Source organism: Papilio machaon, chromosome 11, assembly GCF_912999745.1.
Source record: "Papilio machaon chromosome 11, ilPapMach1.1, whole genome shotgun sequence".
NCBI lineage: Eukaryota > Metazoa > Arthropoda > Insecta > Lepidoptera > Papilionidae > Papilio > Papilio machaon.
Window position 1 is genome coordinate 7,847,928 of NC_059996.1, and position 16,257 is coordinate 7,864,184.

General features: G+C 31.9%; 2 protein-coding genes across 2 annotated transcripts; both read left to right on the forward strand.

Annotated features, from left to right (window-relative positions):
• The first annotated feature begins 4,992 nt into the window (after positions 1 to 4,992).
• Positions 4,993 to 6,382, forward strand: LOC106709691. Its single transcript, XM_014501540.2, has 4 exons — positions 4,993 to 5,155; positions 5,572 to 5,729; positions 5,901 to 5,990; positions 6,305 to 6,382. Exons 1-4 carry the CDS (start codon positions 5,002 to 5,004, stop codon positions 6,380 to 6,382), a joined length of 480 nt encoding a protein of 159 aa, XP_014357026.2. The 5' UTR covers positions 4,993 to 5,001.
• A 6,142-nt stretch (positions 6,383 to 12,524) lies between these two features.
• Positions 12,525 to 14,494, forward strand: LOC106709721 (cuticle protein 64). The gene is made up of 3 exons (XM_014501574.2): positions 12,525 to 12,582; positions 13,736 to 13,805; positions 14,120 to 14,494. Exons 1-3 carry the CDS (start codon positions 12,565 to 12,567, stop codon positions 14,431 to 14,433), a joined length of 402 nt encoding a protein of 133 aa, XP_014357060.1. The 5' UTR covers positions 12,525 to 12,564; the 3' UTR covers positions 14,434 to 14,494.
• The last annotated feature ends 1,763 nt before the right edge of the window (positions 14,495 to 16,257 follow it).

A 16,257-nucleotide genomic window follows, 5' to 3' on the forward strand; every position in this document is an offset into this window, starting at 1 on the left:
AAATAACATAACGCCCTTAGTTAATCCCAAACTCGGTCACGACCCGTCGCAGGCCGCATGTGTTATTTATTAGGTCTTTCACCTAGTGTCAGGGCTTTTAGGCAACTCGCCTGGTCATAAATTGAACGGTTAAATTTATTACCTGTCAAGACTGAAGCTTCACTATATTTACTAAAGCTACAAATTAAACTATTTAATGGAATGTTATTATGTGAGAATAATTTAGTATTATTACATGGATATATGTTCAAGTTACGATATATCATCAAGAGAAAAATTGATACTTAAATTATAATAAGAAGTATTAGTAACTTAAAAGACTTCATCCTTTTTTTGATGAAGCGCCTGTGAAAATATTTATAGCAAATGTTCAATTCCAAATTTTTTGTGGTGTGTAAAATGATAATAAGCGAGAAATATATTTTTTTATTATTTTATAATTAAAAAGTTTACAAAGATATACTTTTCGAAAAATACGAATCATTGGTAAAGGTCTAAGAAATTTATTTTTACAACATTGTAAAAACATTTGTTAAAAAGCTGAAAAGAATTCTTTAATGTAACATTAAATGAAGAGACGGTATAATCAGGTTTTTATTAAAATGTTTTTTTCGCCCTTCTAATAAAAATAACTTGTTGGTATAACTTCGTCATCATCTAAAGCTTGATTACCTACTTTTTTACTGTTTAAATAAATTGCTATTCGTTGGTCACAGGCGGTTTTATTTTGTGGTAAGAATTTATGTACTGATACACTCATTCTATAGTGAGACTTAATTCGTTATTATAAATTTTAGGAACTGGTTATTTTATATACGACTTTTGTAGTATTACTCATATTAATTCCGCATAAAACTTTATGTACTCATTGTAATAAATAATAATTATTAAAATCGATTCAAAACTAGTGACATGCATTTAATAACCAATGTAAAGAGACATGTAGCCAGTATTTTATGGACTTCCAAAGGTATGTTCTGATATTTAACTAGTTTTACGTTTATTTTAACAGAAGGTCAGGATATATTGGTAGGTTGAGTAATTCAAAGCAGTGGGTCGAAGGGGTGGTTGTCTATGCATTATGTAGGGGGCAATCAACGGTAGGTGTTGGTCGATGATTGTTGGCCAAACTGTGTAGAGTTATTGTTAAATGGAATAGAGTGGCTATATATTTAATTTTTTTAATTAAATTGTCTAAGAACAGTGAGACTGCCTTAAATTATTCGAATAAAAGTATACTTATGAAGAATTTGCTATAATAAAACTGACAGGCGTTAAAATCATTTTGCCTATGTAATTTTAATAATCTAACGAACATAATGTTAAATTGAGAGTGGCTTCGTTAATTCATAGGAAGAGGAACTTTTTTTAAAGATCAGTTTCTGTAATTTAAAAAAACATTAATTCGTAAGAATAGTATTAAAATTTATTTCTTTTTGTAATCGGACGAAGGCAATAAATAGTTAATTGCCGTTAAGTCGAGCAGTTGTCAAAGATAACAGAAAATCAATAACTTGACAGAAGCCTTTTCAAGTTCGTAACCAACATTAGATAAAAACAAAAATAAGACTATCTAAGTAACACAGATAAATAAAACTTCTTTAACTCCTTTGCAAAGTAATAAAATTCCTTCATCTTATCCATACGACCTATAAAAACTTCGAAATTTATGTTCAGATATTTTTATTTATACATATTCTGTAACTAGATTGGATACAGATTTTTACCGGTAATAATTCAACTTCCTAACCGTAGGTTTCCACTGTCGAAAGAAAATATTCTTGTAAGGTATAAAATCTGTATACCGTACATCTACAATACCAAAGTGAAATTATTTTTTTAAGAAAATAAAACTAAATTGTCTATTTAATCAGTTTTTTATAATTAAACCAGAGATCGTCCGCGACTTGTCAACGCAAGATTAAAAAAGTCTATATTATGCCCATGTGTGCAACCGCTCCTTAAATACCCATAGGAAATGCGGCCTTGCGGACAGACTACAAAGAGATTCACTCAAAAATTTCACACCACAATAATTATTTCCAAAAGCTCATGTAGAAGAATGGTTTTGCAACGATACCTATTTCCAGAATGATAGACGTCCGGTGGACATCATTCAAGTCTCTTCGAGTATTCTAATATATTCAAATTGATTTCTACTTCTTATTGCGAAATATAGATATTTTCCGATGGATTGTTATTGATTTATTCACCTTATTATATAAAGAATATATAATTTTATTTAGAATTATTAAGTTTCGTCTCCACGTGTTTCCCTGTGATTGTGGGTAGGGTTGGTCTTTGCGTTCCAGTGCGCTAGTAATTTCAGTACAAGCATTGTTAGAGTCCTGAATGTGTGTGGCACAATGTACCTTGATACTTTACAATAAAATTATTTTTAATTTAAATTGAAACACAATTTCACTGAAGATAAATACAGATTGTTTTTTTAATTAAAAAAAAAGAAACTATAAAATCAAATCAAGACCGAATATAAAGGCCAAATTTAAGTCGACTTCCCCAACCCAAGTCTTTTTAACAAGGTAAGAATGGAAAGGGAAAGTGGATATCTTTCCTCTTCTATCCATTGATGAAAGTCTGTTTAACTCATTGCAGATGTCTACGGGTAGGAGTCACTTTTAGCGAGAACTAGTAGTCGATTGTCCTTTGACATCTTGTTCTAAAAAAACAAAGTATCAAGATATATGAATCCTGACATGACACTATCGACTACTGAAAGTAAATGTGAGCAGGTGAAAATAAAACCTATATAATGAAAGTAATCGGATAGTGTCTGTCACGAGCCGCGGCGTGTCGCACGACTGTCCGTAGTCAGTTGCCACATGATTTCTCGGGGTACATTTTGTTTTTCAAATTTGTTGTTTTTGAAATATTATAAAGTTATATTTCAAAATCATGATTGACCATTCGTATGTTGATATCTCGGTAATTTAAATTGTGAAGTGAAACACTTATAACTAGCTGTAGCCCGCGAATTTATCCGCGCGAATGAAACGAACAGAAATGCGAATGTTTAGATGGATGGATAAACATCCATCTAAACATTATATTATTAGTAAGATTCAATCTTGACTATGTTAAAATACACAATCATAGATACTAAAAACATTATTTCTATGTCAGGCATCTTGTAAAAAGAGTGAATTTTTTCTGTATTAGTTTTCATTTTTCATTACCTTTTCATTACACTTTATAATTTACAACGCACAAGTCTTTTATTTATAATCATGTTTTCACTATATTCTAGTATTAATTAAATATGAATGTATGAAGCATACATATGTCATATTTTCTTTAATGTCGGCTGAAAGTTCTCACGGTAAAATAAAATTGTGATCAATTTATAGTCAAGGCTACACGTCAATGATCATCATCAACCTGCCCATATCCCTATGGAGGGCCGGCACAGTATGTACTACTCGTCCATACATCTCTATCAGCCGTCATATCTGAATTTACCCCCTTCTTACGCATATCCTCTTTTACACAATCCATCCATACTTTCTTTGGTCTTCCTCTACCTTTATAGCCATCCACATTCAATCTCATTACTTGTTTTGTTTATATGATCATCATCCCTCCGCATAACGTGTCCAAAACACGCTAACCTTCTGCTCCTCAATTTCTCGATAACTGGCGTTACCTTCAAACTTCCTCTGATATTCCCATTCTTAACTCTATCTTTTCTTGTCACACCACACAACCATCTTAGCATACGCATCTCTGCTACATGAAATCTTCTTTCATCCGAAACCTTGGTGTCCCAACATTCAGATCCGTACAATAAGACAGGTCTAACGATTGACTTGTAGATCTGTCCCTTAAGCTTGAGTGGCATTCTTGGATCACAAGTCACACCGGTGAACTGTCGCCATTTCATCCAACCTGCATTTATTCGGCTTTTCACATCCCGGACAACACAACCGTCGTATTGGATGAGTGAACCAAGGTAGAGAGGTAAAGAGATTAGAGAAAAGCTGGTCGGACCACCAAAATCACAGAACAAATTTTCAGTTTTAGTCCTACTGATTTTAAGACCAGCTCTCACCAATTTATCTCGCCATTTTTCCACCCTGCTCTGCACCTCGCATTCATCTTCCACAGCACGATGTCATCAGCATAAACCAAATAAATAAATGATCTGTAGTGTTATATAAAAACATAACAATTATACCACTAATGTAATAAATGCGAAAGTTTGAATGTACGTTGTCATGGTTACTATCTAAAATAGCGTATAGACTACTAAAAATTTTATTTTTAATACCTACGTTTGAAACGCTACTGGCAGGAAATAAAAACCGTTGGATAGATTAAAAAAATCCGTGCATAAACATTGCGCACATTGTAAATGCGATCCCATCTCTCGTAAACAAGGGGAACAGGACGGATAGCCGGCTATATTTCCTGATTAGTCCACAGCGCCAATCAGTCAGATGCGGAAAAAAGGATAAACAATTCCGCTACGCCACAGATTTACAATTTCTTTTCGATCAGATTTATAAAGTGAGGTGTTTTAGTAATTTTAAATAAATATGGTATAAATTCGTGTAGATTGCTACGTGTTGTTTTTTAATAAAAATAATAAGTAATTACTTAATTAATAGTAAAAAATGGGAATGATTGACGTATTTATATTACTAATATTATAAATGCGAATGTTTAGATAGTTGGATGGATGGATGGATGTTTGTTTTAAGGTAGCTCCAGAACGGCTGCATGAATATTGATGAAATTTGGCACTTCGTTCTGTAGGTACTTTGCGGTCTTTTTTAAAACAGAGCATTACAGTGGAAATGATACTCAATTTTTTTTATATTACAAAATTAGTAAATTAATTAAAATTAATAAACATCTTCTATATTTCTAGTTACTTACAGCTCATAATGTAGCATTTCATTATTGAAAAGGCAATCCTTAACTGACCTAGACTATATATTTTAAATAAAAGTCAATTTGTGTATTGTGTTGAACATTACAATGGGTTGTGGGTCGTCAGGTCAGGTTATATCAAGTCAAGATACGGACAAGAATAGGGAAGGTAATAGCAACGGCAAACACGTCAACAATGGTCACCATGACAACGAACTGCCGACTGTAGTGCTGCCCGACACGCCTGTTAAACCGAAACCTCGTGAGTAATATATCTTAAGATATAAGGTATCGCAAAGATTCCTTTCATTGAGATTAGAAGATTTAACTGAGTGACGCTATTCCGTCATCTCTTTCAACTGCGCCACCTTTTTCAAAATAATTATATAACATTTTTTTTTACTTCTATAAATTACTAATATAAAAAAATTTACAACAATAAAATCTCATACACTAAAAAATATAAGTTACAATGAAACAAAAATAAATTGGGCTAAAATTACAAAATAAAACTTATTAAATATCACATATTTAGATATCAGTATTTATCTTCTAACACTGACACTGTTAAATTGCATTATCTTGTTTTTCATTATGTTATTTTTAGATAGAAGAATTGTTTTTTTTAGTTTTTACATCGATTAAAAACAATTATTTTGAAATTAATTGTTTTCACAGCGGTAGCTTACGAGATCCCTCTAGAAGAGTTCACTGATGGTCGGCCAGCCGCTTCCCCACCACCGCATCTGCAGCGTCTCCTGCAGCCCCCCAGCGCAGACATCTCTCTACCACGCATTGAGGAGAAGCTCGCAGAAGCGGAGCAGAGAAGATTAACGGTGAAGACTTCTTTCTTTCCTTATTACTTCCTTATTTTAAAAGACCTGTTTCCAACTACTTCTAACCTTTATTTAGCAGTTGCAGTCGCAGTCGCAGTCGCACCAGTGGAAATAAGTCTCGCTACAAACTCTATATTAATAATTTATTCATAAGCCGCTTGTTTACTTCAGATACTTCAACAGCGAGCAAATTCGGCACAAAAACGTATCCAGAAGACAATGCGATCAATGCCCGATAGTGGCAACTTAGATATGATACAGGTAAACAATAATTGATACTTGACTAATTTGCTCTTGCTGCTTCTTAAACTTTCACCTATACTGTGTAGAGACCATCTATTATGTCTGAGCATCATTGCTTGTGTGTTTTTTACACACTTCTACAGGTTTTACGTCAATAAGAAGGAAATTATGTTTATAAACATTAAACTAATCGTAGGTTTCTAAAACAAAAGTTCCCGTTTGTTATTGTTACCTCTGTTTCGATGAAGATAGTGACTGGGGCGACGATATGATACAAAGATATGGGTCTCGGAAACCAACGGTTAGATTATTTATTTCTTTATAATTTTCAGAACACAGAAGGAAAGCACGGACCGAACACCCTGCCTATTCCTCCTGAACCCGGGGTCTGCGAAGACAAGAATATATGATTAAATAAATTAATTAAACTTTATAATTATAATTAATTAATTAAACTTTATAATTATAATTAATTAAACTTTATAATTAAAATAAAAACGTCAAACTAATTTTAATCCATTTATTTTACTTAAATTAATTTTAATCCGTTACCCATTTTACATCTATTATGTACATACATAAATATACATTTAATATGAAATTTTAAGATATTTATGAATTACTACAGTATTTTAAAAATAAAAATGTTAAAACCTTACAGTCTTACAATTAGTATTATATTGTGCGGTGTTTAATCACAGTGTAAGTGCGGGATCAGTGAAAGCCTTATAGAGAGCTGCGCTCAGACGATGGATTATTTATTTATAAACTAAGCACACTTAACGGGCTTCTATTTACACTACTTAATAGTTAAATGATCACTGAGGTGCCCTTAAATGTGGATTTTTATGAACCGTAGACATTGAGAGTGATTTTAATAAAAATGTTGTGATTTTCGTTCGCAAATTTTTGTTTTAGAACAATTATCAACTATAGTAAGATGCTGAAATATGTGTGTGTAAGATTACATACAATTATAAAAATTTGGTCGCTATAAAATGTATTATATTCAAGCTCAACGACGTCTCTGGGGGTGGTAGATATGTAATGAATTTTAAATCCACCCTCGCTTCGGAAACAATTTACTAGTCGCTACTTATTTCCCTCAGGGTGTCAGCCTTTGTGCGGGATTTTTATTCCCCTTTTTTATTTTCTCTGGCAGACACGAAGCAAAAGTCCTTTGCTTACTTTAGACATTTAGAAAAAAAAGTTTTTTTCCTCGTAAAAGGTATACTTATTAACTTATTTAATAACTTCTAATACTTCTAGATAAAAAAATACATAAAGAGATGGAACTATAATTGTACCATACGCAATAAAACGTACTGTAACATGAATCAAAAATAATTAAAAAAAAACTGGGAAAAACATCTGAAGAATCAACAAATAAGGAATTCCATTAGAGTCGTATCCGCCTCATCGATTACACCGTTACCTAGCTTAATGCACAGCCTCCCTAGAGCCTCTTTCATCCCTTCTCGAGCATAAAACGGAAGTTAATAGATAGAATAATACACTACTAATATAGCCGTTGAATTTGTAGTAATGTTTTTCATTGAATAGAAATTAACTTTTGTACAGTCTTTTTTTTAATAAATAAACATTTAAAACACTTAGTAATAAAGCGCTGCAGGAGCTGTGCAAACAGCAAAGTGGTCAACGTGAAGTGCTAATTAAAATTCTCAAGCGCTCTGTTCATTTCCTACGTACTCCACTGCCGCCCGCTGTGCACAGAGATTGTTGTAATTTCATTTCTTAGTGAGAAAAGCTTGCTCTTTGTACAGATATAATAGAAAGCTTTGAATTATTCGACTCGTTGAATGTAAGAAAGTTAATATTATTTGAATCTGCTTTTATTAATGCAAATATGGACAAAATGTTTTCTAATAATATTTTATTTTGAGATAAATTATGCAAACGTATAAGTTAATTAAACTTATCAAATTCTAATTTCAGTTAATTTACAAGATATCAGACGTTCTGGGTGCAGGTCCATTTCTACGTTAAAATAATTACTTTATACGTACTAATGGTCTTCATAAATAGATAGTCACGACAAATTGTGTTCACAGTTCCAAGTAATGTTACATAAATATTTTCACTATTTAAAGTTCGAATTTATTTGTGTGAAATCACGAAAACATACAATTAAAAAGTACACGTACACAAAACAAAAAAAAAAACAATAAATAAATAAATGTAAATGGCTCGTATTAAAACCTCGTTTTATCGTTGGTAATTTTATTTAATTCTTACTTATTTCCTACTGCATTATATCGTCGACAAATGAGATATCACAGCTAAGTAGCTTCATCAAATGCTGAATGTAAAAAGTGAGAGTTGAAAATTAGCTGCAATAATTTGTCAAATATTTTGACGTCTAGTCAAAAGACATGTGGCTCTTCTACCCAATCTTTCGCGACTACGACATACAAAAACACAAAGCTAATATCGACGCCCCCACCGAATAACCACGTAATAGGAAAAATCAATTTTTTTTTTCAAAGCAAAAAACCGTATTTCTTTAATAACGTCATCAATAATTATTCTACAAGAATCTTTTAGATACCAAAATAAAGCTAATTTTTATAGCTTCATTGTATTTAATTTTTATTCATGTATTCCGGGCGTATTCTGTGCTATGAAGGAAAAATGATAATACCGGAAAAAAAAATCTGTTTCATTAATGACTTTTTATCTCCGTAATACGTGTAATAGCACCTTTAGAGCCGAATTCGAGGGAAAAGCAAGAACCCGGTAAGAGTGCATTACAGGATTATTCGATGGGGGCGTCGATATTTACTGTTATGGTAGAATTAGAAATACACTATATACGGTATACTACATCGAAGTTTGTATGAAAACTAGTGTCTCTTGATTCATCCGTACAATTATAAATAGTACAGACATTAATATCGCAATTTTTGGCATATTCCATTCGTATCTTTAACCTATAATTCAACTAGAAATCTCAATATCAGAGTGGCGTGCACAATGTTAAATTAATTTATCATACACTTATGTACAAAGCAATAGTAACTATTAGCAAATAATTAATGTACCGTTCCTCACCGACGTTGTTTATTGAGTGGAAATCGCGTCAAGCCAAGCGTGGCATATTGCTAATGCATATAATAAATACAATCGAATATTAAGTCATCACCGTCTTCATTATATTTGTAAAAATGATTTTGAGATTAGACATGTGTAGATCAGCTCTGAACCGATTCAAGAGATCAGCTCACATAATCTTGAACTGTTGAGTTACAGGTCAACAACTAGTGACAGCTTATACTATAAGTGTGTGAGTCGATAAGCCGTGAGTTACCTGATGACTCACAGTTCTCAGCTCGAAATGTAAATCTTTACTCTATGTAGGTATAAATTGAGCTAAGCTACGAACCGGTTCACTGATCTGCTTTATATACGTGAACCGTGAGCTGATCTGTAGATCTTCTTAGTTGCGTTAGCCATTACTTATTGTGATGCCTCCAAAAGGTTATTATTTAAACAAAACATAAAAAGAACTTTCACTAATAATAGAGGTATGTACTAACAGTAATAGTAATCACCAGAAGCACCAATATCTTAACGGTTAATTGTACGGATTTCCAATCACGTAATCGTGGGTTTGAAACCCGCCATTGGACTATTGTCGTAAATCGTAAAGCCTTAGAGCTTAGTTAGAATGCTACAAAAAATATTAGTAAACTAGCTTTTGTCCGCGACTCCTTCCGAACGGAACTAAAAAAACTTAATAAGTAGCCTATGTGTCCTTCCAGACTATGTTCTACATCTGTGCGAAATTTCATCAAGATCCGTTGAGCCGTTCCGGAGATACCTTCAACCAAACAACAATCCATCTAAAACTTTCGCATTTATAAGTAAGATTTGCTGCCATTGCATTGTTATATGAATTGAATGTGCACTGTGCTAAAAACAAATTAATATTTTGTTCAAGGACACATATTTTCAATATGCATTAAAACAAAACACTGCAGATCTTTAATTTCAAATGACGTAATAGTTGCGTGAGGAATTCACTAACAAATTAGGTGCATTATCGTAATTAAAAAACAAATGCTTTAACATAATTCGAATGATAAATTTTAGCACATATATAGAAAATCGAATCGTAATTAAATCGATTTATCGATAACTTTGAATAATCGTTAAACATCGAATATTTTAACGGATCATTGAACACTGCGCTTCGTTCGATGTCTTCTTTACATAAATTCTGTGTCTCTGTAAATTTCCATTGTCAGAAAACATGTACAAAAACATATTATGATCTTTCTTCAATTACCTTTTAAAAATAGAGATAACGATACATGTTTTTACACCGTTGTTCTTCAATGGAAACGGTAACAGTAAGATTGTTTTTCCCGGGACATACGATAATTAATCTTTTCCTATTGCTGTGCAACGTTTAGTACTACGATTAAAATTTTATTCATAAGTTTATATTTATAAACACAGGAGGGAATAATTCATAACAGTTATCCGCAATGCTGAAATTTACAAATTGTGAAAAACTTTGTTATTAACATACCTAATTTTAGTCCTCTTTCCCTTCCCACCCTTTTCTTATAAGAAAAGAGTGTGTTGTGGATTTGATGGAGGAGGAGATGCATAGGAAGTTTAAATATTCTCTTTTTGCGCGTCCCCTCCTTGGTCGATTGGGGGTAGGCAATGCACTTGCCAATGTCTATGGGCAGCGGTCGCTTAGCCATTTCGGCGAATTCATGTGGCTGCTTGCTCGTTTGCTACCTTGTAATGTAAAAAAAAAATAACAGGTTCTTTTTAATACATCCTAATCATTAATAAAATCAAGTATAATTGTTATTGATTTAAATTTAAATATAAAATAGACCTCAAGTTATATCTTATCTCAAAATTAAAGTTACTGTACTGGCATTTATCCTTCCAAAGTTTTATACACTCCAATGGCTTCCAAGTTTCTACTCAATTGATCAAAATATTGTGAAAAAAAATCTCTATAGATTCAGTCAGAATTAAATTGTCCCAACTCACTTGGGATCTCTGTTAATATTGTAGGCGGTGCTTATGTATAGCCAATCGTAACTTGTGGTCTTTGGACGCAGATTGAAAAAAATAAACTCTTTGATATTTATTTAAGAATGGCGTTCACGATTTTTATTATATTACTTGGAAACTTATTGGTTTAATATTTATTGAACATTCACATTTATAATATTAGATTAAAATTAAATTAATAAAATAACTTTTTAATTAATTATAAATGATTCAACTTTTGTTAGTTTATAAAACGAGAAGAAACGTTAATAGATTAATTATGTAATAAGTTTAACGATTATTAGTGAATCTTTCGTTGCGCATTTTGGTTTGACTCGATCTTAAAATGTTGTCTACACAATACAATAATTAAAATGCCTTAAAGATTATTTGCGTTAAAGTTATTACGATTTCATAATTTTTAAAGATCTTCAAATAATCTAATTTAATTTAAACATTGATTAACACATTAAGTTTGAACATTACAAGTCAGACAATTTTTCCAAAGTAAGACAAATCCCTAGAATTAGTAAAACGAGATCTTCTTATATTAATTAAGCACTTTTAATTATTTTAATGAAAGTTATTCATTTGTATAATTATAACTGCTTTTTAACGCTTCAAAGAACTGTTATTTTATAATTAAAATTGTTTGCGAATCATTAACTAGAAAAGTCCGCATTAAGAAATTAACTCTACTATAACTTAAAGTATATTGTTTAAGTGAAATCCTAGGAAATCAGTAACTTGACTCATTGAAGAATTAACTGTAATGTTGACACATAGTTAATAAAAAATACGGAATATTCCTACAAAAAATTTATTATTAATTATCATTTACCCGACTCCGTCCGCGCGGTATAAAAAAAAAATAAGTCGCCTATGTGTTCTTCCAGACTATGTTCTACATTTGTGTTAAATTTCATCAAGATCCGTTGAACCGTTCCGGAATACATTCTAACAAGCATCCATCCATCTAAATTATTGCTTTATTAATTATAATAAACTAGCTGTCGCCCGCGACTCTGTCAGCGCGGAGTTAAAAAAAAAACTAAATAAGTAGCCTATGTGTTCTTCCAGACTATGGTTTACATCTGTGCCAAATTTCATCAAAATCCGTTGAGCAGTTCTGGAGATACCTTCTAACAAACATCCATCCATCTAAACATTCGCATTTATAACATTAGTTTAATAAGATTACATTTTTCTCAAAAAATGTATTTTAAAATACTAAATGTAACGCACATTCTCAAAACTACACTACAGTCAATTTGATACAAGCTGATAAAATTTTTCTGTACCCATTTACGACAGTAACAATTCACTAACTTTTTTATTAAATTAACAAAGTACGACAAAAAAAAAGGTTGACAAAAGAAAACTTTTCCGTCGTTCAACGTAACAGTAACAAGGATGGTTGATGTAAATTACCACAACAGGTCGATATTGCAACATTTTGCATGTATTTCGGCGGTCGCAGGAAATCATAGCATTATAAATACTTTGCAATCCACAAACAACAGTATACTTCGTCTGAAGAAACATAAGAAACATGTTCGCCTACATAGCTGTAAGTACACAATTATATGATATTGTTAATCTAATATTATTCCTTCGTAAAATCATATTTATTTTGTTATTTTGCACTTAGTATGGATTTTGGATCTTAAATTTGATATGTATAAAAAAGTTTTTTTTTTTTAATTTGACAATAATTATTTATTAATTAATAATTATTAATTTAATCACTGCTATATCTACTCGTAGTTAGAAATTATTTTTTATTTATATGTGTGTCATATTACTTAGTCTTGATAATTAATGGTTTAATAATCATTGATATAAAAATATCAAAAGCAAAAATGGCTTATAGTTGGCTTCTGAGACCAAAATACATTTGTAAAATATATCGATATCCCTCTCATTATGTTTGCTAAAACAGGGAGAAGATTGTATTTACAAGGATTTTTTTTCTCCGAAACCAATGATTTATCGGTCATTTTTGTAATTTAATTTTATATTGACCCTGGGTTTACTGAGTACAAAATCTCCGTATAAAATATACCGTTTTGTTAAAGATAATGACAAGAATAACGATATGTTTCATACAGTGACCCACAGTACGGAGAAACCCACAGTACGAAGATTAATATTAAAAAAACAAAATGTTACTCTTAAATAAACAAAAAAAATCTTCTTAGAAGTTATAAATCTTATAATCTCACTAATATTATAAATGCGAATGTTTAGATGGATGGTTGTTTGTTTGAAGGTATCTCCAGAACGATTCAACGGATCGCGATGAAATTTGGCATAGATGTAGAACACAGTCTGGAAAAACACATTTTCACACTTTTTTTTGAAATTCCGCGCGGACGGAGTCTCGGGCGACAGCTAGTTAATAATACCATTTTATAAGTGATGAAAAAAAAAACATTAGCCCTACTACGACATATATACATAATGTTTAGCGCATGTAGAGCATGACTACGTAGTAAATACTTACTTAATATTCGAGTAATTGTTGTAATAAATCGATCAAGCAAAAACAAGTTAAATTGTGAAAGAAATGAAATCATTGTTTAATTTATTATTGCATTTTAAAACTAATTATATCTTTTTTTGTAAATTGAATCAATGATTCACATTTCATTTTTATAGCATTAGGAAATTCGCTACTTTAAAGCTACTGGTGTAAATAATTTTTTTTGTAATATTTTCAGGCCGCTTGCCTGTTGGCTGTTGCGCAAGGTGCTCCTTCTGCCTATGGCGGATATGGTGGTTTAAGTTATGGTGAGTAAAACAAGTTCATTACTAAGATAGAGTCAGTATCAATTATATTAATACGTCGAGTTTACTGAAACATTTACAACATATGTTTTATTTCATAAGAAGTACAATAAGTAAGAACTAATACCAGATATATTTAAGTATAACCTAGGTATTAATTTATGAATATTTTTTATCTAGAGAATTTGTACTTACATAAATATATACTATCTGGTACTACATAGTATATAAAAGATATGGCTTAAACCACCGAAATAATCTCGTTTCTCTTACAAATATATTTTTCTTTAATAGTTCGATGTATTTCTTGTCAACAGGATACTCAGCGCCGATAATCACAGCCCCCATCTACACAGCTCCCGCGATCTCCACCGCCAATCTGATTAAGGCTGCCCCCATCCCCATCATCAAGACCGTATCAGCTCCCATCATCTCAGCGCCTATTGCTCCCATAATCTCAGCCCCAATCCTTAAGACTGTTTCCACTCCCATCATTTCATCTGGATACAGCCTAGGAGGATACGGTCTTGGAGGATACAGTCTTGGAGGACACGGCCTTGGAGGATACGGTCTTAGCGGATACGGCGGATACGGTCTCAGTGGATATGGCGGCTACTTGGGCAAGCACTAAATAATGTATTAGACGAAGTAATTGTGTATCCCATTCCTGTCCCTTTGTCCATGCACTGAATAAAGCATTCACATGTTATTTTTTGCTTTTATTTCTTTAATTCGACGTTCATGTCTCATATTGGAATAGATCAATTTATAAAACTATAAGTATATTTCTTTTTATGTTATAAAATAAAAAACTTAAAAGAAATATTAATATTGCATCTTAGCTAGCTGTCGCTCAAGACTTCATTCGTGTGGTATTAAAAAAAACTTTATTTGGAGTCTATGTGTTCTTCCAGACTATGTTCTACATCTGTGACAAATTTCAACAAGATCCGTTGAGCCGTTCCGGAGATACCAACAAACTAACATTCATCTATCCATCCATACATCTAAACTTTCGCATATAAACATTAGTAAAATGTTATTGAAGAAAATGCTTTACGTAACAAATTTGATTTCGAGTTTAAAATAAGTTTCGCATTATATTTTCTATTGTCTAAATTTAGACCACATTTAAACTACAAGAGGATTTTATTTTGTTTTACACACATTCTTTTTATCGACAATAAATGATTCTTATGGATTATTAATCTATTTGCGTTTTCAAATTGTTTACGAATTAAAATATAAAGATATAAACAAGCTCTTTGTGGACAGATTAACAACTCCAATGCAGCTATGCTGTTGACAGAAACGTTCCGCTTTGCATATTTTAAACAAACTGTTAATTACAGAGTTATTTGAACTTTAATTTGCCGTCACACTATTCCTTTGTATGTAGAAATTAATTTCGGAAATAGCGCCGTATTCTATTGAAATTGCAAGGATTAAATACGAAAGTTATGTTAGCATGAAATATTTAATATGGTGACATTATTAAATGGGCTTGTGTGTGATATGTTTCATGTAGCTCTTTTTAATGACAACGCCATCTAGTTACATTTTCCTTAAACTAAAAAAAAGAAAAACAATTGAACAAAAACAGTAAATTCTAATTTGTTTTTCATCCTCGGATTATATACCCAAAAGAAACCTTAATAATATCGACCTCTTAAAATATAACTTACCTCATTTCCCAAGTTATTGGGGGAATTATCTCCATTACAAGTTGCAAGTGAGTCATCTTTAACCCTTTGAGTATAGAGAAACGGACTAGACTACCAAGGAACCGCCATTGTACTAAATAAATTCTGCCACTTATCCCAAAGGGTTTAGGTAAGGATAAAAATCACTTCAGAATTAACGCATACTGATGAAAAAATTTACACGTACACAAGCAAGCTAATTTAGAACGTATTATTCATTTTTATTTGACAAGAAGGAATGCGTGCTTATATATGTCAGGTCCTGTCTTTTTAAAAGTCAAAGACCTTACTGAACCAGGTAACTTTATATGGAGCTAAATCAGCGGAATAACAGAAGTTGTGTCGTAAAGATCGCTAACAATTAACTTTATTGCTTTTCCGCTCCGAGTTAAGTGTGTATACCCGATTTTATGATGCCCTGGTACTTTGCTGACGTATGGCAACATCCAGGCATTTCCACTGCCGAAACATCTACAAAAACAATACTTACCTCTCTTTTTGTCAAAGAACCTACTTTATTAATAGCCCTATTAAAAATGTTTACTTTATTCTTATGTAAACATCATCTTATTAATATTATAAATGCGAATGTTTAGATGGATGGATGGATGGATGGATGTTTGTTTGAAGGTACCTGCGGAAACTTATTACGTTTTTTTTTACTTCCGCGCGGACGGAGTCGCGGGCAACAGCTAGTAATTTAATAAATGTAAAATACCGGTAATTGAGAGGGCAAGAACAAAGGAAGTTCA